Below are 26,275 nucleotides of genomic sequence, written 5' to 3' on the forward strand. Positions count from 1 at the left end.
GGAACAGAGATGAAATGGGCCTGCTGCACATGAAGATCCCACCTTACACAGAATTATAAAAAGCTATCACGGGTGTTTAACGAACCTGCACACTCTACTGAGTATGACTTTTTTTTTTTTTTAAAAACAGTGTTTTCTCTTGCAAAACAAAGGAAAGAAATGTTTCCCTGTTGAGAAGTTCCTTGAGACTAGGTGTGGTGGCTCACATCTGTAATCCCAGCACTTTGGGAGGCAGAAACAAGTGCACTGCTTGAGCCTAGGAGTTCGAGAACTACCTGGGCAACATGGCGAAACAAACAAATAGAAAAATTAGCTGGGCATGGTGGTGCATGCCTGTGATCCCAGCTATTCAGGAGGCTGAGGTGGGAGGATCGCTTGAGCCCAGGAGGCAGAGGTTGTAGGGAGCTCAGATTGCACCACTGCAGGACATCCTGGGTGACAGACAGACCCAGTCTCAAAAAAAAAAAAAAAGTTATTTGGCATAAATATAACTGGATTTGAATTCCATGACTTTCACTCACAAAAGGTTCGACCTCCCTTCCTCATCTATAGAACAGGGATGATCACATCCATCTCACAGGGGTATCCAAAGTATTAATGACATGATGTTCTATCAGATTTCTAGACTTTCTATTTAGCTACTGTTCACATCTGCCTTTTCTATTTCATTATGTTTTTTTCTTTTTTTTGAGACAGAGTCTCGCTCTGTCGCCCAGGCTGGACTGCAGTGGCGTGATCTCGGCTCACTGCAAGCTCCGCCTCCCAGGTTCACGCCATTCTCCTGCCTCAGCCTCTCTGAGTAGCTGGGACTACAGGCGCCCGCCACCACGCCCAGCTGATTTTTTATATTTTTAGTAGAGACGGGGTTTCACCATGTTAGCCAAGATGGTCTCGATCTCTTGACCTCGTGATCCGCCCGCCTTGGCCTCCCAAAGTGCTGGGATTACAAGCGTGAGCCACTGCGCACGGCCTATTTCATTATGTTTTGTCTTTTCTTCCTGTTCCTTTTCTTTTCCCCTAATCATTTTAAACATAACTATTCTAGTTATTTGTTAAATTCAGAGATTTATCTTCTCTCTCTTTGGAGACTAGCTGTGGGTTTCCCTGGGTGAAAGGGTCACAGTTTACTCAACATTGCTAACTGTCTGTTGCAGAAAGGGCACCTGCTTTCGCCTAGTCCACCAGGTCGTAGGCACAGGCCTCGCCCAGAGCATCTGCCACGCAGGCTGAACTCATTTCTACTCTTGATCCAGGGATCCACAGAGTCACAGCATTTCTGATCCTATTTAAGTTTGGAGAAGAAGAAATGGGCCCGAAGAGGAAAAGCAGCTTGTGCACAGCAGTGCCATGCTGAGTCATATGTGAGCTGGACACAAAAGGAAAAATCAGTAACAATGATCTTGCTTTACTTAAAAATCTGATATTTTGCTTATTATGAATTTTTGCAATAATTTTTGAAACAGAGTCTCAGTCTGTTGCCCAGGCTGGAGTACAGTGGCACGATCTTGGCTCACTGCAATCTCAACCTCCCGGATTCAAGCGATTCTCCTGCCTCAGCCTCCTGAATAGCTGGGACTACGGGCATGCGCCACCACACCTGGCTAATTTTTGTATTTTTAGTAGAGACGGGGTTTCATCATGTTGGCCAGGCTGGTCTTGAACTCCTGATCTCAAGTGATCTGCCCACCTCAGCCTTCCTAAATGCTGGGATTATATGTGTGAGCCACCGTGCCTGGCTAATTTTTGCATTAGTTTTGACTTTTAAAATACTGCATTAAAACATCTATCTGGATGATTGAGTTTTTCAGTATCCCCTTGAATCTTGTGACCAAGATGAGGGCCTGGCTTGACTCTCCCTAGTCCAGCCCAAAGGGAGGTATTGGGGCGGAGTGCCTTCTCTTGCCCTGATGGTCTGCCCAGAGCCACACCCTGCCCTCTGCAAGCCACAGCCCTGTTCTGTAGCATTCTTGGCTCTTCGTGCCCTACAGAGATTTACCTGGTTGCTGGCCCATGTCGCCTGTTCCTGCTTTGTGACAGAGACACTCTTTAGTGTGGGAACTGAATATGCAAATGTTTACCTCTCAACTCATAAGCACCCATCCTCACAGAGGGCAGCTGGGGACAATCATAACAGCAAGTCTGCTGTGGAGGTCATCATGGGCACTGCAGAAGACTCACATTTGAGGAAGGGATTTGGAGTGGATATTTCTCATTCCTGGCTGCTCTCCATCCTTTATCATCCCTCATAGCATCCCAACCCCTCCTTTGGAGAAAACCCTGTTTTGTGCAGTGTTGGTGGGAGGTAGTTACCCACTCCCATTCTCTCCTAATGCAGCAGGAGTGGATATGGGACATGAGACAACTCCAGCAAACTGGATCCTCTTTCATGAGTGATGTGGGGGTGAGCACAGGTCATGTTCATTGCATGGGAAGCATAACATGGGAACTCGGCTGTTCTCTTTGTGGTGGTCCCTTATCCCTCCCTCCCTCCCCTTGAGTTCTATTTGGTGGCTACTCGTTTTTTCCAGTCTGTCTTCTGGCTTTCTATCCATTCTGTGATACCTAATTGCAACCCAGTCTGTTCTTGTTTTATTCCACCTAACATAGCCCATGCTGGTTTCTGTTGCTTGTGACCATGAATCCTGACAGATAGTGGAATAGGTATGATTAGAGGTTCTGAATTATCACGTCATCTTTTGCTCACAGGAACAGTCTCCTCTGATTCATTTCACTTCAAACATTCAACCAGATCCTAAACTTGTTTGGGTGACAGAGTATCCACAACTCATGGTGTTATTTGCAGTGTGATGTACTTTGCAGAGCATCTTAAAATACTGATAAATTTAATCCCAATGCCCAAACTAGGAACAGTTTTACTGGCAGAAAATATGACTATGTGATATGTGTGCTCTAGAAAAATTGCAAAATCAAGCCTACCTCCACCAAAGGGCCAAGCTGCAAACGTTCATAAATCAGTTGTTCAACTCCTACCTTTAATAGCAGTTCACCATTCATTCACTGGCACTGTCATCTCTGACTGCTTGCTTACAGGCAAGCAAACAGCAGATGGCGAAACTTAATATTTAGAAACTCCTATCTGCTCCCTTGGATTTTACCAGGAATGAGGAAAGAGACTGTTATCATGAGATTTAAGCAGTGAAGTACCCGGGGCTGGCTTGTGGAAAGTAAAAATAATCTAAGTCCATAAGGCATGAAAACCAAAAATTCTAGAAAAACACCCCATCAGTCTCAAAGAGACACCCTTACTAAATGACTACACATTATGCTCTTTTTGCTAAAAATGCTAATCAGTTAATCTAATGCTATGTACCATGCACTGTGTTCTAAACACTCTCCCTGAATTCTTTTCTTCTTTATCCATCACAGTGGATGTATAAAGATGTATAAAGTATAACTTAGATACTATTGTTTCTCCCTATGTTTCAGGTGGGGAACCTGAGGCCCAGAGAGATTAAAAATCTGCCCAAGGTTACACTTCTGGAAGATGGACAAGTGGGGATTTGTGCTCAGGAAGTCTGGCGCTAGTCTGGCAGTTGTGGCCACTAGGCTATGTACTTTTCTTTTTTTCTTTGAGATGGAGTCTCACTCTGTTGCTCAGGCTGGAGTGTAGTGGTGCAATCTCGGCTCACCACAACCTCCGCCTCCCGAGTTCAAGTGACTCTCTTGCCTCAGCCTCCTGAGTAGCTGGGATTACGGGTGCGTGCCACCATGCCTGGCTAATTTTTGTATTTTTTAGTAGAGACGGGGTTTCACCATATTGGCCAGGTTGGTCTTGAACTCCTGACCTCGTGATGCACCTGCCTTGGCCTCCCAAAGTGCTGGAATTATAGGTGTGAGCCACCGTGCCCAGCCGGCTCTGTGCTTTGCTTTGCGATGCTGTAAGAGACCAGGGGTCTGACATTTCCCGTGCAGCTGCTCTGGGGTAGTTTCTAGGGACAGCCTGAATCTCGGATGAAATAAAAAGAGTCAAGGTCAGTTTCCTTTGCTTCCATAAGGAAAACACATCCTTCAAGTCCGAGAGTCTCTATTTGCCTATAGTACGTTTGGCAAAATAAGGAAGTTTACGACAGAGCCTTGTTCTCCCTAAGGCAATCACAGGAATAGAATGCACAGGGATGTGGGCATGAAAGAGTTAAATGGAAAGAAACAGTGACAGACAGAGTCTGTAAAAACATTTAGCATCATCAACCCATGCAACAGGTGGATGTCTAGCAGGCAAAGCCATCCCTGTCATCAGAGGATGGCAGGAAGAGCCTCTGTGCTATGGAAAGAGCAAGCCAGGAAGAAGGCATCCCTAGGGACCTCCTGCAACCTTGAGTCCAGGGAGCAACCTTGAGTCCTTCGAGGTCTGGCCAGACTCCCTCCCTGTGCTCTTACAGGCATCTGGCAGCAGTGATTTTTGCTGTGGCTATCATCAGTGAAAGCTGTCATAAATCCATCAACTAAAATCAGAAATGGAACAAACAATTTTATTCTGAAAAACATAAGTCGGAGAGAGGAAGCTATTGGGTCTGGTTATTGCACACACAGGGCATGCTTCTCTGGCTTCAGTTTGGTTTGGGAGGCAAAAGAGCAGAGCGGTGAGGACGGCTGTCATTGAGTCACATTTCCTGAGTGTGAATCTGAGTGTGAATTTCTTTGGGTAATTTCCTGAATCTTCCTAAGCCTTATTGTCTTCCCCTGTATAAAAAGGGTAATCAGAGACCCACAGGGTTGTTGTGAAATGAGGGGTGATCTAATGCAGAAGCCTTGGGGAACAGTGCCTGGGACAAAGTAAATGCCAGCTACTATATTGTAACCTTGAGCAATTTGGTGTAGCTATAACAGAAAGTGGCCAACCTAGCCTGGCGGTGTTAGGGAAGTGGATCAGACATGCTAGTGAAAGAAGACGGGAGATGGAAGGAGCCAGGTTGGCCTAGGTCAGTTCGACTCCTGGGGACAGTGTGCACTCTACCCTGGGGCCTGCATAGACTCAGGATATGCTGATTTGGGGTCTGGTTGCCAAGTTAACAGCACGGTTGTATGGAACTGTGCTGGTCTTAAACTCCTGACCTTGTGATCTGCCTGCCTCGGCCTCCCAAAGTGCTGGGATTACAGGTGTGAGCCACCGCACCTGGCTGGCTATGTACATTCCTTTGCAAGGCTGTAAGGGGATTCTCAAGAAGCAGTGCCTCATGTGAAACAACGTCAGGCAGGGCCACTCCTTCCAACGTGAGAGTGTCCCAGGGCTTGGCCACAGCCCTACGTTCACTTCCCTCTTTGGGGATCAGAGTCTCAAGGATTTAAATTCCATCTGGATGTTGATGACACCCAGGCTTCTATCTCTAGCACAAATGCCCTCTGATACCCAGCTCATGTGCTCCCTTTGTCTACCTCAAACTCAACAAGAACAAGACCGAGTTCCTGTACTTTCCTCCCACAAGTTACTTTGCCACTCCTCCACACACACACACACACACACACACACACACACACACACACGGCACAGCTGGTTAGCGAATCCCTATCACCAGTACCTTCAGAACATTCAGGGCCTGGCCCAGTGGCTCACGCCTGTCATCCCAGCACTTTGGGAGGTCGAGGCAGGTGGATCACTTGAGGCCACGAGTTTGAGACCAGCCTGGCCAACATGATGAAGCCCCATCTTTATTAAAAATACAAAAATTAGCTGGGTGTGGTGGTGTATGCCTGTAATCCCAGCTACTCCGGAGGCTCAGTCACAAGAATCTCTTGCACCCGAGAGGCAGAGGTAGCAGTGAGCCAAAATCATGGGACTGTACTCCAGCCAGAAAGACACAGCCAAACTCTGTCTCAAAAATAAAAACAACAACAACAACAACAAATTCAGTGTCTGCAGCTTCTCACTGCCTGCACTGCAACCATCCCTGCCCAGACCCACGTGGCCTCTTATCTGGATTACTATGGCACCCTACACTCCAGTCCTCTGCTCTGCCTCTGTCTCCCTTTCCTTTAACTGCCCCCTTTCCTAATCCCACTAGCATGCTTAACACTTTCCCCATCTTCTCCGGAGCATCGGCCTCATCTCCCACCTTCCCCCAACTCGCTGTGCGCTGGGCACACTCCTGCACACTCTGCCTCGGGGCCTTCACACTTGCTTCCTCTACCTGGACCTCTCCACCCTGGATAGCTGTGTGGCCCACCTCCACTTCCTCCAATTCTTCACTGCAGCATCACAGCGCTGGTGAGGCTTGTGCTGACACCCTATCTAGCGTGATGGCTCCCCTCCTTCCTTCTCTGCTTTCTTTCTTTGCATTAATCACCAGCTACTAGGCTACTTATTCTATTTATTAATTCTCTCATTCTTTTTCTCTCATTCACAGGAACATGATTTCCATGATACCAGATCTTTTTTTTTTTTTTTTTTGAGACGGAGTTTTGCTCTTGTTGCCTAGGCTGGAGTGCAGTGGCATAATCTTGGCTCACCACAACCTCCGCCTCCCGGGTTCAAGTGATTCTTCTGCCTCTGCTTCCCGAGTAGCTGGGATCACAGGCATGCACCACCATGTCCAGCTACTTTTGTATTTTTAGTACAGATGGGGTTTCACCATGCTGGTCAGGCTAGTCTTGAATTCCTGATCTCAGGTGATCCACCCACCTTGCCCTCCCAAAGTGCTGGGATTGCAGGTGTGAGCCACCGCTCCCGGCCAACAGATATTTTTAATTGTTTCTGGGTCTGCTGTAGCCCCCAGTGCCTAGAAAAGCACCCAGTATGTTGCAGGTGTGGGATGAATGAAAGGACAGACAGGTTCTCCGGTCATAGCCCTAGACCAGATCCCAAGGTCGCCCTTTCACACGTGCAGCCTACACTCCGGGACCCAAGAATACTTAGAAGCAGCCATATCAGGTCGGATTTTCTAGTGAGATTCCTGCCAACGCTATTGGAATGCATGAGGAAATCCCCAAATTAAGCATCTGTAGGAGGACTGTAGTTTAGAGCCTCATCACTTGAAAATACAAGCTTTGAGATTCATTTGGAAAGCAAATTGGGAGCAGATGATGAAATGCATTTCTGGAATTAGTTACATGACTCACTGCCTGTGGTTTCATTACCTGTGTTAGGGTTAATGCCATTATAAGCTCCTCATGCTTGCTGGCTGACTGGTGTTGGTGATTGACAGACAAACTTAGGTAATAAATCAGCTATTTTCCCTATGCAACTGACTTCTGTTGCAATCCTGAAATGTGTGGCTTTTTCAATTAACACTATGTTAGTAGCTTATGTAGCAATCCTCATCTATTTCAAATGGGTTTATTAAAAAAAAAGCTAAGTAGATTTAATAGCTTAGAAAATATTGGTCAAGGAACAATATTAACATTTGTCAATATTTTCTATATTGGTTCTGAGGATTAATTTCTAAGGCTGACAACAAGGACCCTGATAATTATATTCAAATATAGCCAATTTGAAACCATGTTTTCAATAATGAAAATCTGGCCTATGGCAAATTTATAACAACATATGTAGTTGAATGTTAAAAAGGTGGTTGATTTGTAAAATAGCCTTTCATCCGTTTACCCAAATGGCCAGATGTTTCATATTAACCAAATTGAGCACCTTTAATTGACATGAATAATGAAAATCTTCAGTCTCTGGATCACTATAAAAGCTAGGATTCTATTTTTAGCCAGTGACGCTCTTAAAACTTTAAAAATCCCATAGTTGAATTTGTGAGGCTTTGTTCCCCTAGCATCTTCATAACAGAAAATGTGACCACTAAAAATAAGAGTCATCTGTGCTAATATATTTGCATAAATAATTAAAAATTCCACAGCAGAATAGGCAGTAAAATGTATTGCTACCATAAACTTACAATGGAAGAACATCACTTTAATTAAAAATCACAAAGGCACCACTGTAAACAATCCATTGAGTTTCAAACTCTGTGTTTGTTGACTTAAAAAAGAAAAAAATCTTAACTCATTAAAAACAAGAACTAAAAAAATGACCTCATCCCAGATCCTATTACTGAGGTCAGTAACCACATTTAATTAAGATGAAGTGTTAATAATATAGTTTAGTAGATGAAGGCCTTCTCTTAATTTCCCCAGGTAGAAATGTTATTATTTGGCCTTTAACTTCTGATTAAAATTTAAAAGGTGGGAGTCACCCCAATTTAAACTCTTAAATCTGGTTGTGAAACCAGGTTTTGGGATTAGAAATCCTCCTTCCTCCCAATAAATGGTAGGCTACTACATATTTTTGAAAGTGTATGTTTCTGGGAATGCCAGTGATGATAAAATTTGCATTTTCAAGAGAGCTGATTTTTGCCTTTACTTCCAAAGGTCTTAGAAGATACAGAATAAAATGTCCCATAGCCAGTCAATGATGGTTTTTGCTTAATTTCCCATCATTTTTCGTGATTTCCTTTGAATGAGCTCCAATATTAGATTAAACAAGGTGTTAAAGAAAAGGACTTGATGAATCATGGGAAGACCAGTAAAAATGGAAATTGGGCATTTTAACAAGTCTTTTGGGGCTGAAATGTCATTATTCTATGTCGTATTCTTTACCAGTTTGAATGCATGAATGAATTCTACTGTAAAGTTAAAAAGCATCCGGTTCAGAAAGATTAGGAGGAAGGAAATGACTTAAAAAAGACAGAGCCCCAAAGAAATCAGGACAAAGCAGTTGTAGTTTTCAAAGAGACGAGTATCTAATTTGGATCTGATTCAGATATTCTGTGTTCAAAGAATAGGCTCAATTTGGATCAAGGCTTCGGAAAAAGGGTTGGCTGACGGCAATGGCTCTTTAATGTAACTTTCATGGACTTGGAAAGTTCTGTGAGAGACCGGCACATCCTTCTAAAGTCTCCCTGCTAGCATTGGTCACCCTTCCTGGGACTGCTTTAAAACAAGGCCAAATGCAAAAGTTTTCATGGGTGGTAGACATTAGTCAATGTTTGGAGATTGAAAGAAAACAAAACCTGTGATGTGGTTTGGATTTGTGTCCTCACCCAAATCTCATACTGAAATATAATCTCCAATGTTGGAGCCTGGTGGGAGGTGACGGGATCAGGGGAGTTAATGCAATCCCTCCTTGGTGGTGTCTTCGGGATAGTGAGTTCTTGTGAGATCTGGTTGTTTAAAAGTGTGTAGCACCTCGGCCCACCTGCTCTGAACATGCGAAACGCTGGCTCCCTGTTTGTCTTCTGCCACGATTTTGAGTTTCCTGAGGCCTCCCCAAAAGCTGAGTGGATGCTGCCATGCTTCCTATACAGCCTGCAGGGCCATGAGAGAATTAAATCATTTTCCTTATAAATTACCCAGTCTCAGGCATTTCTGCGTAGCAATTTGAGAATGGACTAATACAAGCTATGTCTACATTTTTTTTTTCTAGACGGAGTCTCACTGTCACCCAGGTTGGAGGGCAGTGGCACGATCTTGTCTCACTGCAACCTCCACCTCCCAGGTTTAAGCGATTCTCCTGCCTCAGCCTCCCTAGTAGCTGGGACTACAGGCAAGCACCACCATGCCTGGCTAACTGTTTTTGTATTTTTAGTAGAGATGGGGTTTCACCATGTTGGTCAGGCTGTTCTTGAATTCCTAACCTCAAACGATCTGCCCACCTCGGCCTCCCGAAGTGCTGGGATTACAAGCATGAGCCACCACATTCGGTCAACCTATGTCTACTTAATGCAGAAAAATGTATGCATGCAGTCACCCCCAACCCAGCCGCCATTAATCTATTTTACGTGGTTACTGAGCACTGGTCATGCACCAGTCCTAATGCTGGGATCGCGCTGTTTCCAGATATTTGAGCCCTTAAGAATTTTTCTCTATCTTTGGTGGCCTCACCCCAAATTGTATCAAATGTACTAAAATGTACCCACACTAAAAATACATTTTTTCCTATAACATGTTTGAAATTATTTTTATACTTTTGCTTTTGGAATTACTGTGCCATAAGAAATATTCTACTAATAATCACCTATAATTTATCTGCCATTCTTGCAAGGTGAGAGCTACAAATAATTTGCACATGTAAAGACACTTTTGCAAATATTGCGTTTAACCTGCTAAAGTTGTCATGATGCCGTGGGCAGTTGATATTTATTAATTTCAATTTTGTTCCTTTCTTTTTGAATGTTGGAGGCAATAGACTATGTATTCAGGTCCCTGACATTTTTGTAGGCCCGTGGAAAGTCTGAAGGTCTTCGTCCTGTGCCTAAAGGGCTTAATTAACTCAATGGTACTGAGGAAGCTCTGGTGGCTCATTAGGGAAGGAGATAAAGATGATTGTTACTCTCCCTGAGCACAAAGTCTAGTGGGAAGATGGACAATTATGTCAAGGATTGAGGAAGTGTGAAGCTTGGTGAAGTTACACTAAGAGATGTTCAAAAAGCCTTAAACCAACATCAGCAGTAGTCGCTGTGGTGTGGAGGAAGCTCCGGCACTCTGATTCACCACATTAACTCAGCTTCTGTAAACTCTGCTTGTGTGCTTTCCTCCTTTAAACACGGCTCAGGGAGCTTCTGCTCTCCTCATCAGTAAAAAGGGAGAAATAGATGTTCTCATTTACAGGGTGGTTGTGAAAATACAAGAAGACTGGTAACAGTGCTTTTGGTAAAGTTCTACATAAAAATGTTAGGTATTTTAATCATCCTAGTAGCAATATTATTACCATCGTTCTCAAAACCCATGTCTGCAGGGGGTTGTGAAAATCTTGGCCTAGTTTGGTCTGGCACCTGATTCCCTAGAGGCAGAGGCTTGTGAACAGGCAGGAGGAAAGCAGGGTTTCTGGGGGAACCCAGCCATCTGCTCAAAGTCAGCTGGGCATGGTGCAGGGGAAGAAGCAATTTGTGCCACTCTGCTCCTTCTCCTTGGCTGGGAATCATTGGTTCTTAGTTCCCAAGGAAGCAATTTATTTCATTCCTTCTTCCCTTCCTCTCTCCCTTTCTTTCTTCCTTTATAGGGACACCATCATTTGCAGCAAAAGTTCTTGCTCTTATGACGTTAAGCTCCCTGGGAGGCTGTAGACAGAGACGATTTCTTTCACCAGTGAATTCACAGCACCTAGCACAGCGTCAGGCCCACAGTGGGCTCTACATAAATACCATGGCATGAATGAATGAATGGTTGTAATCCATATGCTCTTTTCTAGCACTAGTCTTTAGCAACATCATCTATTATTTTGATTATGCAAATATCTAATATCATGGGATATTTTTCCCTTTTAAAATGTACCCTGTAGTTATTTATTAAGTAGAAAGTTTCCATTTAAAAAGGCATTCATGGCAGAAAGTGCTATCTACCTTATACTATCCATTCTTCCTTTCTTCCTTAGTCAAGAACCTTGGTTTAAAAAACAATGCACATTGCTTCCCAGTCAAATGACCATACTTCCCATAATCCTTTGCAGCTAGGTATGGCCATGTGACTAGTTTTGGCCAACGAGATTTAAATAAAAATGTGGCTGACTTCCAGAAAGTCTCCTTAAAAGAGAGGGAGTATCCCTCTTCTTTCTCCATTTCCCATCCTGCTGTCTGGAATGCAGATATGAAGGTTGGAGCAGTAGCAACCATAACAGACCATGAGGAAGAGTGTGCCAGCCTAGACGTGGTAAAATAGTGAGCAGGTTAAACCCTGTGTGGGGCCGTGTGGGGCTGCCACTGTCCCTGGACTGCCATGCCTGCTCTAGACCTACGTTATGTTAGAAAAAAAAAAAAAATCAACTTCTACCTGCTTTGAGCCACTGTCATTTTGAATTTTCCTGTTATGTTCAGCCAAACTTAGGTCCCACAGATAAAATGCGTGACACATACTTGCAGGGCTCCCTGGATGAATGACCCTTTCCAAAAAAAAGTGTTGAGCAGTGATATGAAATGTTACATGAGTAGGAACAATATTTTTCTTCAACACATACCTTCCATATTCAAAGTGTAGGCAGAAGTCTCTGCTGTGGAATTGTTTACTATAGATCCCGGGGAAAATGAGTTCTGCCTGAAAAATGTTTGGAATAGGAATTGCTACTTGGTTGCCCTTGATTGTAGAGAGAAAGAAGTGAGTCCTCCCGGCTATTCAGAAGGAATTAGCTGCCGGCTGCCTCCCTAATGTAACGAAATCCGGGAGCTGATGGAAGGATTAGTTCCCGAGTTTCATTTCACTGTTGGAGAAGGTTTAGCAAATGTAGTTACTTCCATTTTGCATAACTATCTTTGAGCTACTTTTTGTTTTTGTAATGGAGTCACGCTTTAGTGCCCAGGCTGGAGTGCAGTGGCACGATCTCTGCTCACTGCAACCTCTGCCTCCCAAGTTTAACAGGTTCAAGCAATTCTCCTGCTTCAGCCTCCCAAGTACCTGGGGTTACAGAGGTACACCACCACGCTTGGCTAATGTTTGTATTTTTAGTAGAGATGGCGTTTCGTCACATTGGCCAGGCTGGTCTTGAACTCCTGATCCCAAGTGATCCACCTGCCTCAGCATCCCAAAGTGTTGGGATTACAGGTGTGAGCCACCGTGCCCAGCCTGAGCTACTCTTCCTAATGAGTTCAGTCACATGAGTCCTCTCCTCATTAGAGATACTCGAATATCATCAGGATATTTTACCTGGTGCACCTGGAGGACGGTTGCTACGCTGAAAGCAGAAGCAAGTCTTCTCGTCATCTCACGTAGAGAGGACAGAGTGGGAACCTGCTCTGGTTTAGGACCTGATGTACATGATCTTGGAGAGGAGAAGGACTTTCTAAACTGTGATATCAATTTAGAAATGATAGAAAATATAAATTTGACTGCCTAGAAATAAAAACAAAGAATTCTGTATATGCCGAAAAACATTAACAATACACAGTAATACTTTTGCTCAACCAAAGTATTTTCAGGGACTTGTCTTCAGGATATTAATAATGCATTAAACAATTTCACTATAAGCATACCCGCTAATGTTTTAAAAAACTGCCAACAAGTGTAAACAATGTAAATAGTCAACAACAGGGGAATAAATAAACAGATGAGTATATCCCTGTAATGGAATAACAGCACACTACTCAGCGATGAAAAATAACGGCTATTTCTTGGGACAGAAAGTTGTTCAGCATATACTGGGAAATAAAAACGGTGAGTTTTGAGGGTGGATAATGCAAGCCAATTTTGGTAATGAAAAACAGAATACTCACATATGTGATTGAGGGAGATAGATCCAGGCTGTGAAAAAGGGATTTCCTTGTCTGAGATGATGACAGATCCTATATTATCTTCCTTATTCTTACCTCTCTTTTCAAAAGTTTCTTGCAGAAACTATCTTAACTTTATAATAAGGATAAGAAGATAAAAGTCATTAAAAAGAAGAATTTCATCTGTCACTAGACCACTGCTGTTCATTTTGATTTGACTAACAACACAATGTGAAGGGCTTTTTAACAAGTCTTAATAACCCAGGATTTTTTAGTGAGAAGATTCCCTCTGATGTTTGGACACCCCTTGTCTTTGGAGTCACAGGCTCTTTGGAGATCAAGCCGCCCTTTGCTGACTTGAGCATTCCCTGGGGAGATGAAAGTGTGTCTGGCCGAAGTCAGCAGAGGAGCAGTGGTGCCTGAGACGTGCATTTCCTCACGCGAGGCAGGACGTGGCCCAGGAGCTGGACTTAGCTGGAAGTGCGTTCCTAAGTTTCGGTGGGGTTGGGGTTGGGGAGAAGGCTTCCCATGTTCACCATGGAAGGAGCCCCCTTAGGGAGGAGGAGACAGTGGCCACTAGGATAGGCAGGCCCTGCTGCAGGATCTCAGGATCCCGGTCTCTCATGGGGGCTTTTAGTTTTGAGGGCCTGGTGACTAATGTGACATGAGATGGGGTTGTTGGAGCTGAATCACAGGGAATGTCAGAAAAGACAGAGATGGTGGGGTGGGGAGAGAAACAGAGTCAGAGCAGCAGAGAGACAGACAGGCAAAGAGACAGAGGAAGGAGGAGCAGTGAGGCCGGATAGGTAGTCAAGGAAGTGGCCGTGTTCTCGGGACGCAGCAGCAACTGTGGTGACCGCACAGCCAACACACTCTCAGGATATGCAGGGTAACTGAGGTCATTCAAGCAAAACCGTCTTCAGTGGGGACTTTCCCCTCTACAGAACATGCACTTTTTAATTTTACCTGTCCTCACAGTGACTCTGCTCATCATAATCGTGAAAAACACAGCCCTGGGTGGAGGTTGCAGATGCTAAAGAGACATGCGACATATGAACGAGCATGTACAGCTACTACACACGTGCACCTGGAAGACCACCCAGAACAGCTTCCTAGTAACGCCTCTTCCCACCTCCTTATGAATAATCATGGCAGACTCCCAGAAAGAAGCCTCCCCGGTGTGGGTCTTTGCTGCCTCATTGCTGGGAGCCGCCCGCCCTGAATCCTCTCTCTCAGAGTGTACTGGCTATTCTGCATCTAACTTTCAACATATTCTTTTTCTGTTACAATAAATTACTCTATGCTGCACTTCTTTTGGTGTGTGTCTCTTGTTTAAATTCTTTTAAACTAAGAAGACAAGAACAGAGGTATCACATCAGCAGTCAACACAAGGAAGAAGAAGAAAAAGATATTAGAGATACTAAAATGTTATCAGGAGACACCTGATTCCTGTTTTGTGGAGGAGGAGGAGAAGGAAGAGTTCTCCTTGAGATAAGTTTCTTCTTCCAATGCCTGCTCCCTGAAGAATCATCACAACAACAGCAGTAACATCACAACTTGGAAGGCTGTTGCCTCTGTCTGAGAAGCCGGGGTAGCCCAGCGTAGATGATTAGATTAGAAAACTGTCTCCCACCCTGGCCCCTCTCTGCAGCCCCACTCCTCCTCTGCACATACAGTCCCCAAGGGACAGCACTTCTCAGTGTGCAGGATCAAAGGCTGCAAATAATTAATGAGCCTCTTTTTCCCAAAGAGCTCCCATGACAATAGCTCAACCTGCCGGTGATGTTATCTCAGCTTTACTCCAGGAGAGGAGAAGGGTGGAAGGGAAGAAAGGGAAAGGAGGCAAAGGTGGGTGGGAGGGAGGGAAGGGGAGGAGGAGGAAGGGAGGAAGGGAAACAGGAGGTCCAGCCAGTGCCAGGCTGAGAAAGTGTCACGTGTGGGCCACTGTGGCTCCCAGCAGGAAGGAATATGCCGGAGGAGTGAGGCCAGACAGAGAAATGTGTGCAATACACACATATGCACATGCACACACACATTTACTTTGCTCCAAGGCTGGCAAAGGGATTAGTCCCGCCATCACTCAGCTAGGCCAATTTGTAAATGCTAAAACTCTTAGACCAGCTGCAGAGACACACTGCAGCTCTATTTTTCTGTGGGGTTCACAAGGTTGACCTTTGTGCCAGGGGCTCTCTGTGGTTCCTGATTACACAGCATTTGTTCCCATCCTCTGGGACGAGCCTCCTGCACTCCCTTGGGTAGCTGCCCCTGCAGACCCTTAGAGCTGGGTGCTGGGGTCCGTGGCAGGCTCAGCCACCAGGACTCGTGGCACAATCTGTCCTGCTAATGTTCTGCTTGGTTCAGAGAGTTGTGCTCGTGACTCAACCTGGGCCTGGAGCGGGGCTACTGATTAGGAAGGAAGATGTTGCCTTCCTCTGGTAGGATCAAGGACAGGTGTTGCTGGTGCCTCTTCCCTCCTCCCTCTACAGATGTGCAAATACGGCTGAGGATGGAGACAACCCAGGGGAGAGCAGAGCCAGATATGGAGAAGGAATATGGTCTGAGCACCTGAATTCCATCATGCTGGAGGCCTTCGTTCCCATGGACTTTTCCATTAGGTGTGCTGACGTATGCAAGTAAGCAGAACCCCCCTTTGGCATAAGTCACTGTGAGTTGGGTACTAGTTACTTGTGATGGAAGGCCAAAGCTCTGATGATCACACCGGCTAGAGAAACAGGAAGATCCTCAGAACTTTCTGCGTTCCAGCTTCTCCCCACAGGTGTCACCTCGAGTCATTTCTAGGTTGCTTTCTCTGACCTCCTTCTTCTCTCGCACCAGCGGTAGGATGAAGTCCCTTATCTGCCAGTGCTGTTTAATAGTAACGTGACCTTTGCTCCCCATGGCTCGAATCTTGGCCTGGATGTTCCTTAATGTCTCAGCTCTCCCAGGCATCCCTCCCTCCCCAGGCTGGAATCCTGTTCCTAACTCAGTTTGCTGGCACTGCACTTGTGGCCTGCCTCCATACTCCCAGCAGTAAGCTTCATTTGCCAGACAGGATGTTCATCCCTCCTTCTCAGTCAGTGGCCCTCTGTGCTGGGTATCTGGGAACATCATCCGGGTTGATCACTAGCCAAGGTGCCTGGAGCAGGGAGGTGCAGACCCCATCTCCAGCAAGGCAGAGCCGCCCTGGGAATGCGACCATGGGCCGAGTGACACTAGAATGGAAAACAGCTGGAGCTGGTTTATTCTCACTGTGAGATCCTGAACTGCAAGTCTGTCTGTTCCTGTGACCTAGAGCCTGAAGGATGCCCTAGCTCCTGTGCTATCTCGAGCGGGTTCTTCAGATATTCCTCCATCGTATAGAGTATCCATAGGGTCTTCCAGCACGTTCTTTCTTTGCCCAAGTCAGCAGAGCTGGTCTTAATCAAACAACCCAGGCTGACTGTCCTCTCCCACTGTCTGTCCCATCTTAGTGGGACATCTAGTCCTGGGACCCAGACACCTCCATCCACCCCTCCCCATTGCATTAACTCTTTCATCACTGGCAGCATCCCAAGTTGTCCCAGCAATGGCAGAGACGCAGGGTCCAAAATATCAACCTGATTTAACTCATTTTATTGCCCCCAGGGTCCCTGCTTTCACCTCCAATTGTAGAAATCCAAGATGACACTTAAGCTCACCTGGAGACATCCTACCTTTGTCCAACTACCTTGTAGTCTGTTAAGCTACCAGTTTTCCCATCTAAGTACTTAAGAAAGACTTTCTCTTTGATGTTTAAGTGGCATGTTTCCATTGTCAGATAGCAACAAGGGAAAAAAGAATGGCTATTTCAGATTCACATTATTATGGGATTTGGTATTATTTCACACACTTGTCTAGCTTATCTGGCATTCAGAAAGCTTAGCCGTAAAAAGAAATCCACTTTTGGGGTTGGAAAATAACTTTTGCTTCTTTTCTGCTAGCTTGCTCTAAAGTAAAGTGGTTGAAGCTCAGTTCTCATTGCACATTTTCAGGTGTTTCAAATCAGGAAAATCAGACACATGTTTATTGTAAGTGTGTCCAATACGTGATTATTTGTACCTCATATGAGAAGAAGATTCGATGTTGGAGGGGGAAGATTAATAACTTTCTTCCGCAGAGACAGGCATGCATTTGGATCTGCACGCTGATTTAAGTTTATCGTGAAACAATGTACCAATGAGGGCATCTTTTATTTGTGAGCATTAGATGCACCACAGGTAGATCGAGACCATTTAATTAAATCTCATTAGGAAAATGCCTTCTATCTAAGCACTGGGCAGAGCTTAAGAAATGAAGACAGAAATTTCTGAAGAAATTATTATTATTATTACTATTATTAATTTTTGCCTGCCCCTCATCAGGCAGAACGCCAATTCCAATGGTCTATTTCCAAGAACCAGGAAGTGACTTTGCTCCTTCCCTTTCTGACAGCTCAGAGTCAGTGACCATTTAGCGGCTAGAAGGAGCATGAACTTTGCAGAGTGTCCTGTTTCCATCCTGATTCCTCTGCCACCAAGCTAGGCTGCTTGAGCAAGTACTGAACCTCTACAAATCTACGAATCCGCAATACCTGTATCTGTAAACGGAGTTAGCAAATCTTTGTCATAAAGCAGTGCTAATGACAAAGTAGGCAAGTTTCTGAGACGCAGGAGGCCACCCAGAGTGGCTCCCTTCTCTCTCCGTTCAAGGACTGTGCTCAGGGCCAGCAGACCTGGCTGGTCATTTGGGAACACAGCACTGAAGCTACTCTTCTCCCAGGCTGGAATCAGGTGGGAGCACCATCCTCACCAGATAGCCTGGCCCTCTGCAGCCGTCAGCCACTACCTCCTCTCTATGACGCTTTCCTCCCACTTGCTGAGATTGTTAACAAGTTTAATTTAATGGTATCTGCTCCTGACAACCAGTTTCTGCGACTGGAAAGGAAAAGCAATTCCTGCCCACCTCCCGTCTGTGGTTCTGGAGCCACTCACCCACCTGATGGTTTGATGCTGCAGGGAGTCGGGGTCCGTGGCATTCACTGTCAGCAGCACGCTGCCCACAGAGATGTTCTCCTGCCTGGTCACCATCATGGGGTCTGGGTAGAAGACTGGGCCCTCATTGACATCCAGGACAGTGATGTGGACAGTGGCTGTGGAGCTGGGGCCGTAGGAGACGTCGGGTACGAGTGGGTCTTCATTTTCCACTTTGATCAGCAGGGTGTGAAAGGCAGAAATCTCATAGTCCAATGGCTGGAAAGCAGACAGAAGGGTCTCAGGATGCACATCAGCCACAAAAGGCAGGTGGTTTGCACCAACTCCCTCTGAAATTCCATGAGCAACAGTGGGCCTTCAGGGATGGAGCTGGGCTTTGGAGGCTAAGCCTGTGTAATTCGGGGGGGGCTATCTTTAAGACAAAGAATATGAAACATGAAAATGTGAGATTAGGTGCGGATGTTGGGTTTTTTTTTGTTTTTGTGTTTTTGATTAAGAAATGAATGACAACACATGACTTGAGCCTTAGTGATCTGGGCATTGAGTGACTTGAACCTTAGTGATCTGGGCAGTGAGTGACTTGAACCTTAGTGATCTAGGCAGTGAGTGACTTGAACCTTAGTGAGCCTCCCTCTGAGATCTCATTAGGCAACTCCCTGGCAATGGTGATGCCTAAAGCCTCCCTGCCTGGAACCTGTAACTCCATACCCCCGATACCCGTGGGGGCTCTGGTAAACGAGACTCCAGTGCCCAAGCCTCAGTAGCTTTATAGCAAGATAACCCTGCCTCTGTGATCACAGTGGATCAAATGGAACAGGAAAACCAAAGTTTTATTTTTAATGTTTCTCACTCACTTGCCACGAAGTTAAAGGGTCTCTATGTCCCTTCAAGTATAGCCTGGGTGCATGGTTTCTAGAGTAAGATGAAGGGAAAAGGATTTAAAGTCTGAGCCACATGGAGTTAAGCCGCTGGGCCCTGCCCATCTGAGGGCATGTGAAAACGTAGGGGAGCATTTTCAATGGACTCGAGGGCTCTACAGCCATTTGCCGGGCGGGGGACAGCAATAGTAGACTCAAGGCCATGCCCAGGACAGTCCCACACGATGGTGGATTGTCCTACCCCAGTGTCAATGGGCAGCCTTGATGAGGACCACTCTAGGTGATTTTGCAAAGGAGGCTGATAGTATCCACCTCCCCCAGCCACTGTGTGGACTAAACCAGAGGATGTCAAAGAAACTCCATGTTAAACATTAGTAATACAATGGTGCCGCAAATTGACTGTCTGTCACTCTCTTTCCCAACCATGAGAGCACATGATGTGGTGGGTGCAGCATTTCCCAGAGTGGGGTTCTGTCAGGGGTGCATGGGGAGACATTTAGGTAAGATGAGGGCATACCGCTTCTATCAAGTTATTTTCCTAATGCTTACTGGACAAATAGCTAACCTATCAGACCCATGCCGTAATGGGTATTCCTGCAAGAAGGACAAGACTAAATCAGTCAAGAGATTTGATTTACACTCAACTCAAAGTAAGTAACAACAGTTGTAGAGGTTGCAGTGGACATGAGAAAATGAAAGCAGAGATGAGGACCGTTGATGCTGGGGAAAGAGCTGGCACTGAGGTGGGAATGGAATCTGGCAGGTTGGGTCAGAGTGTCTTTAGGCAAATAAAGTCACTTTCATAATAATTACAGCTGACATGTATTCAGTGCTGAGCACTCCACATATGGGAGAGTGTGTGCCCACATACACACATTGGAGATGCTTCCTGGTTATAACTGGACTTCCTCTCTTCACCTAGAACAACTCCCAGCAGGGTTCGTAATAGGATTTTAAGAGTTAACAGATGCAAAGCTCTTAGTGCTGAGTGGCTGCACAGTGATGTTTCGGTTCAATCCCTGTAACATAGCAGTAATTCACCGTTCTATCCTTCTTTCTATGGATCCTAATAATGGATCTCTGTCCATCCCAAGTGATGCCAGGATGTGCAACTTCGGTAAAGTAAACTTCAAACCAGGGCCAGGGAGCTGCCATGCTTGGAAAATACAGCTATTCATCTCAGTTAGGATCCTGGAGGGGACAGAGCCTTTGGCTTGCTGGGCCATGACGACGCTGAGGGTGGGCCCTCTGAACAGCAGAGCACCCCAGTCTCCCAAGGGCCGTTTCCACCACACACCAGCAGTAATCACAATCTTGGCCTAGTTTGGTCTGACATCTGATTCCCCACAGCCGGAGACCTATGCACAAGCAGGACGATAGTGGGGTTTCTGGGGAATCCAGCTATCTGCTGACAAGTGAGACAGTCAAGATGCTTGGAAATAACCAATTTGTGCCGCTCAGCTCCTTTTCCTCGGCTGGGGACCGCTGGTTGTTTTTTCCCAAGGAGACAATTCCCTCCCTCCCCCCTTCTCTCCTTCTTTTCCGGGGATATCATTATTTGCAGAAAAAGTTCTTGCTCTTTTAACTATAAGCTGCCTGGGAGGCTGTAGACAGAGACCATTTCTTTCACCAGTGAATACACAGCACCTAGCACAGTGTCAGGACCATAGTGGGCTCTAAATAAATGTCACTGCATGAATGAATGAATGAATGAATGAATGACTGTAATTCTTGTGCTTTTCTCTAGCACTAGTCTTTTGCAACACAATTATATATTATTTTGATTATGCAAAAATCTAACATTCTTGGATATTTCTACCTTTTAAATTCCCTGTTTTTTTATTAAATAGAAAGATGGGTGGCAGTCAAGTCCTGGCCCTGATGCATATAACTCTGGGACCACCAGCAAGTCACTGCTTTCCCTGAAGTCTCAGCTGTCTGTTCAACAAAATCCTAGTACAGAGGATTGTTGTAAAGATCAGGGTACAGGATGAATGTTGAATATTTCCCATGGAGCTAGGCCTGGTGTTGATTATCAATAACAAGAAGCTGTTAAGATAGTGAGGAAGAAGAGTGGGGAACCAAGACCTGCAAGAGTCATTGCCCTGGCCCCAGCTTTTCTCCTATGTTCCCAGGCTGACACTGCCCTAACGTAATGCTGGCTTAGAGGAACTGCACCATGGAGGATGCCACAGAGGGAGGGGAGAAGCGAGGGAGGAAGTGACACAATGCGAGGCTGGCCTTAGGAAGGGAGCAGGGCCACGCTAATGTTTATTTCCATTTGCCTAAGGTGGGATCTGCTAACTTCAGCTGTACGATGCCCAGGGCCAGACCACCTGGAGCTGGTGACACATGGGTCTCTGTTCCTAATCCCCTCCGAGGGCTGTAATTGGATTAAGAGGCCCTCCATGATCTCACAAAGCACACAATCTTATTAATGTGCTTGTCTGTTGCTGGGCCTCTGTGTCAGGGATGGGAGGAAATGGAAAATACTCCTGATGGAAGCTACAGAGAGCCAATTCAATTAATATTTTTTCAAGTGTCAAGAGAGGGTGTAAACCATTGTCCTGGGAAATTTAAAGCCTGGAAAAGCTGACCAACATGGGAAGGATGGAGGACCTGGGTTTGTTGGCTGGAAGAGGAAGGATGCAGAACTGATTGATAGCTATGTTTAGGCCTGTGAAAGGTATGGGGAATCAGGGATGCTTTCTGGATACTACCTTCTCTGAGGACAGAATAGAAAATAAACTTAAAATGCAGGGTTGATTATGTTTAGCTGAAAGAATAACTTTCTGGCGGTTTTAGAATCAGTTTAGAAAGCAACTAAGGGTGTTTCTGATCTGAAGGTTTTAAAGACGAAGCAGACACACATTTGTCAGAGCCACTGGGATTTGGTCCTTTTGAGAGGCAGGAACTTGCTGGAAACCAGCAGCATCCTGAGACTCCAAATAGTTCTTCTGTATGTTGGATTGCTAACTGGTTAGGGCAGACCTGCTCGTGCTTGACTGCCCAACAGCAATCACCAGCCCCCCTCTCCCTTATGCACCGTAAAGCCCCAAAGGCCAGATTTGGACTTTCTCAGCTTTCCTTGAAGTTAAGGAAGAACATATGTCATTGGCCAATGAAACATCAGGGGAAATTGGCCAGGGGACCCTTAGAAAGGATGTTTTCTGCCCCGATAAGAGGAGAGGGTCACACGAGAGCACCTTCTCTCATTTGCCTAGCTGCCTCCTTGTTTCCTGCATTAGGACACAGCAATGGAAAGACATGATGCCCGGGCTTTGACGGCCACTTTATGTCCAAGAGGAAAATGTCAACAGCATCTGAGGCACCCCACTGCCGGCTCTCTGCCACCTGGAACTGTTCGCCAATCCTGGACTGGCCTATCTTCATCTAGTTACAAAAATTCTTAAATTCCCTTCATTAGTTAAGCCACTATTAGTCTAACATTCTGTTACTTGCAGCAGAATGCATTACTAATGGTTGCACCAATGGCTGGCACAGTGGACAGTTGCAGAGAGCATGGCCTAGCTGGCTTCTAGAAGGTGTTCTGGGGCTCTGCCTCACATGTGCTGAGAGACAGATACAGCTCAAGGCCCTTCCTACTGACCTGGGAGGCAGCCAATGTGGGGTCTGCATCCCAATTCCAAAGCAAAGGAAGTCCACTCACTAGCAAAGGTGAAGTCAGCAAGAGCCTCGGCCTCTGTGGGCACCTCTTCCCCTGGAATTTGCAGGGAGGGCAGACAAGCTGATGGAAACCGCTTCCCCTAAGGCCATGCCCCTTGACAAGAGGTGTGCCCTGTGAACAATAGAACCTAGCATTTGAGAGCCATTGCATTGTGGACCAGTGCAGGAATGTAGGGAGAGGAGAATGGCTCCTTCCTGCAAGTCTGGTTTTTCTTTTTTTCTTTTGTTGTTGTTGTTATTTTGAGACAGAGTCTCACTCTTTTGCCAAGGTTGGTTAATAGACTGGTAGTCACTAGTCCATCGAGATGTCTTAATTTAAGGGTAACGTGGGCGATCTTACTGTTACGGCTCTGAAGTAAGAACCAGATGCCAAGTATAGTTTCAGAATAGTCACCCCCAAGTGTTATAGGCCTGGAGCGAGGAGGGTAGTACTCCTGAGTGGGGATGATTTCTCAGAGATTGGTAGATTCAGAGGCCAAAATTTGGTAGGGGATATCCGTGTTGGCAAGAGATTTCTTGACTGAGATGTGCTATGTCTGATGAACGAATGTATGTACTTCGTGATATCAAGGATTTCTAGTACGGATCCATATTTGTATGGGTTAGGTTTTATTGTGTACTTGACAACAGTAGATGTGCGATAGTTAATTAAGGGATTGTTAATACATGCTTATGTGTATGTAGACTAGGTTTGTAATGTACTCATATATGAATGTACTATGTACGAATAAGCCATTATAGTACTGTATATTATTCATGGGGACTAGCAGTAATGCACGAAGTACATAAAAGCACTAATGTATTGGGCAATGGTAAAGTTATTAGGAAACCCTGGCACTGGCCCTCTGTGTCCATGGCTGCTGCACTTTCGAAGCTGTAAAAGTCAGAGAATGACATAGCCACTGGCTGTCCTCTATGGCTAGTCCTGACTCTATGAAATCTGTCAGGCAATTTTCCAAACCTGAAGTTTGGAAGATAAAACTTGGGTAAATAGCCATCCAAGTTTTGAAGATAAAACTTGGGTAAATAGACATCTCCATCACATATCCTAGAGCTCAGTCCTCCCCAAAATGTGTTTGCTCAAGGAAAATAGATAAGACCAAAACAGCATTTGGCAGAGTGCAGTGGCTCATGTCTGTAATCCCAGCACTTTGGGAGGCCGAAGCGGGCAGATCACTTGAAGTCAGGAGTTCAAGACCAGCCTGGCCAACATGGTGAGACCCCGTTTCTACTGAAAATATAAAAGTTAGCTGGGTGTGGTGGCATGCACCTGTAATCCCAGCTACTCAGGAGACTAAGGCAGGAGAATCAGTTGAACCCAGGAGGTGGAGGTTGCAGTGAGCCAAGATCATGCCACTGCACTCCAGCCTGGTGAGAGACCAAGACTCTATCTCAAAAAAAAAAAAAAAAAAAAAAAAAAAAAGAGAGAGAGAGAGAATCCAGAGAGCTGCCTCACTCTATCTACCATGTGGGGATAGAGAGAGAAGATGGACATCTATCAAAAAGTGGGTCCTCACCAGACACAGAATCTACTGGAAGGTTGATCTTGGACTTTTCAACCTCCAGAACTGTGAGAAATGAATGTCTGTGGTTTATAAGCCACCCAGCCTACAGTACTTCATTATAGCAACTCAATGGATTACAACAACAACCCTAAGGGGGAGGTTACATTAACATTCTCATTTTACAGATGAGGAAACTGGTGCACAGAAAACATGGGTATCTTGGCCAAGAGCACACAGGGAGTGGGCAGCCATGTCCCTACTCTGCCCACTGGTGCTATCACTATAAATACGATTGATCCCTGCTGCTCAGGCAAATGGCTTCATCCACTAGAAAAGAAAACGTGTTCCCGTGAAGGTCCTGGTCTCTGGCAGAAACTCTCCCCAGAACTTCCCAGAAAGAGTGAAACTGTGTAGAAATGCCTTCTCCTGGAATACCAAGGCCACTTGTAGCAAGCCTTCTGTGCCACCACCCCCACTAATATTTCTGGATTACCAGCACGAGCTAGAGGTTTTACATTTATAATCACATTTCCTCCTTGTTCTACTTGTTGCCATACAGAGGGTCAGCGTGCGAGTTAGCAAGGCTCACAGAGGGTTTCACACCAATAACTATGCTGTGTGTGTTTCTGAGGAGTAATTGAGCTCTGCTAAGAAAGATTAAGAAGACACGTCATAGCCCACATTTTGAGCACAGATCTGTAAAAACACCTTCACACATCTCATTTTGGCATATCTGTTAATAATTCCTTAGCAAATGTATAAAGAATTTCATTTAAAACTTAAGTTTGGGCCAGGCATGGCGGCTCACACTTGTAACCCCAGCACTTTGGGAGGCCAAGGCAGGCAGATCACTTGAGGCCAGGAGTTTGAGACCAGCCTGGGCAACATGGTGAGACCCCATCTCTACTAAAAATACAAAAACTGGCCGGGCATGGTGGCAGGCAGCTGTAATCCCAGCTACTCATGAGGCTGAGGCATGAGAATCACTTGAACCTAGGAGGCGGAGATTGCAGTGAGCTGAGATCACACTACTGCACCCCAGCCTAGGTGACAGAGCGAGACTGTCTCAAAAAATAAAAACGAAAACAAAAAAAATCCCCTTAAGTTTGGTTTTCTTAAAGTTACACGTAAGTTCGGGTATTTTAGAACCTATAAAACAGGTTTGTTTTATGGCTGCTTGTTTATGCTGCTGAGGATACGAGTGCACCCTTAAGCCATGAGCCCTTCGCTTCGTTAATTCCCAGAAGGAGGAGACTGGGGGAATTTATCTGCGGCCTTTTAAACTCAGTGATTCTATGAGCCCCCTGATGGGGCCCTCTGTGCTCACATGAGGAGAAAGAGGCAGTTGGAATCACCCTTACTTTGACAACAGAAAGCATTCCTTCATTGGTTTTGGGGTTGGTGTGGATTTCAAAGCTCTGCCCGGGGTTTCCGTTGATGATGGTGTAGGCAGCTCTCCATGCGCCTGTGGTGGGGTCATCCTTATCTTCAACTGTCAAATTGACAATAACTCCCACAGCTCCTTCCTCAACTGTGGCTTGAAACTGCAAACAAAGCAGATGGTAATGGTCACTATTTTGAAAACACATAGTAATTTACTACATGCTTTGCACTGGGTATGTTACACACATCATCTCACTTAAAAATAAATAATAACGTAAGAGGATTATGATTGGAAGATACTATGCTCCTCTTCTCAGTTTTCCTTGAACTTAGGTGAGGCTACAAGACTAACTTCTCTCCTGCAGAATGTGGGCAGGAATGATACTGACCCTGGCTGTGCTGTGCTGCTCTGTGGTGGGAGGGTGAAAAGAACAGCTGTGCCTCCTCTCTGTGCTTTTTCACCCTCTGCCTACCTGAATGCAGAGGACCACAAAACCCCAGGGGAGCAGGGAGCTACAAGGAAGGAGGAGCTTGTGTCCCCGAGTCACCACATGGAGGGGAGCAACCTGGTGGCCAAGAACACCTGTCCTGAACTATCATTGAATGAGAAACAAATTTTCATTGAGTTTAAGCCATTTTTGTTTGAACTTGTTCTTGCAGCCTTGCCTCCCCAAAATAACAAC

At 45.5% G+C, this 26,275-nt stretch overlaps 1 protein-coding gene across 2 annotated transcripts in view; it reads right to left on the minus strand.

Annotated features, from left to right (window-relative positions):
* The window catches only part of CDH13 (cadherin 13), a 1,184,027-nt gene that overhangs the window by 99,001 nt on the left and 1,058,751 nt on the right, over positions 1–26,275 (minus strand). For both annotated transcript variants that reach the window (XM_032156331.2, XM_032156329.2), the window contains 2 exons: positions 25,571–25,753; positions 18,144–18,397 (listed from right to left, as the gene is read on the minus strand). In XM_032156331.2, coding sequence (XP_032012222.1) covers positions 18,144–18,397; positions 25,571–25,753 — 437 coding nt within the window. The remainder of the gene's footprint in view (positions 1–18,143; positions 18,398–25,570; positions 25,754–26,275) is intronic.

This window comes from Hylobates moloch, unplaced genomic scaffold (genome assembly GCF_009828535.3).
Source record: "Hylobates moloch isolate HMO894 unplaced genomic scaffold, HMol_V3 SCAFFOLD_6, whole genome shotgun sequence".
Lineage (NCBI taxonomy): Eukaryota > Metazoa > Chordata > Mammalia > Primates > Hylobatidae > Hylobates > Hylobates moloch.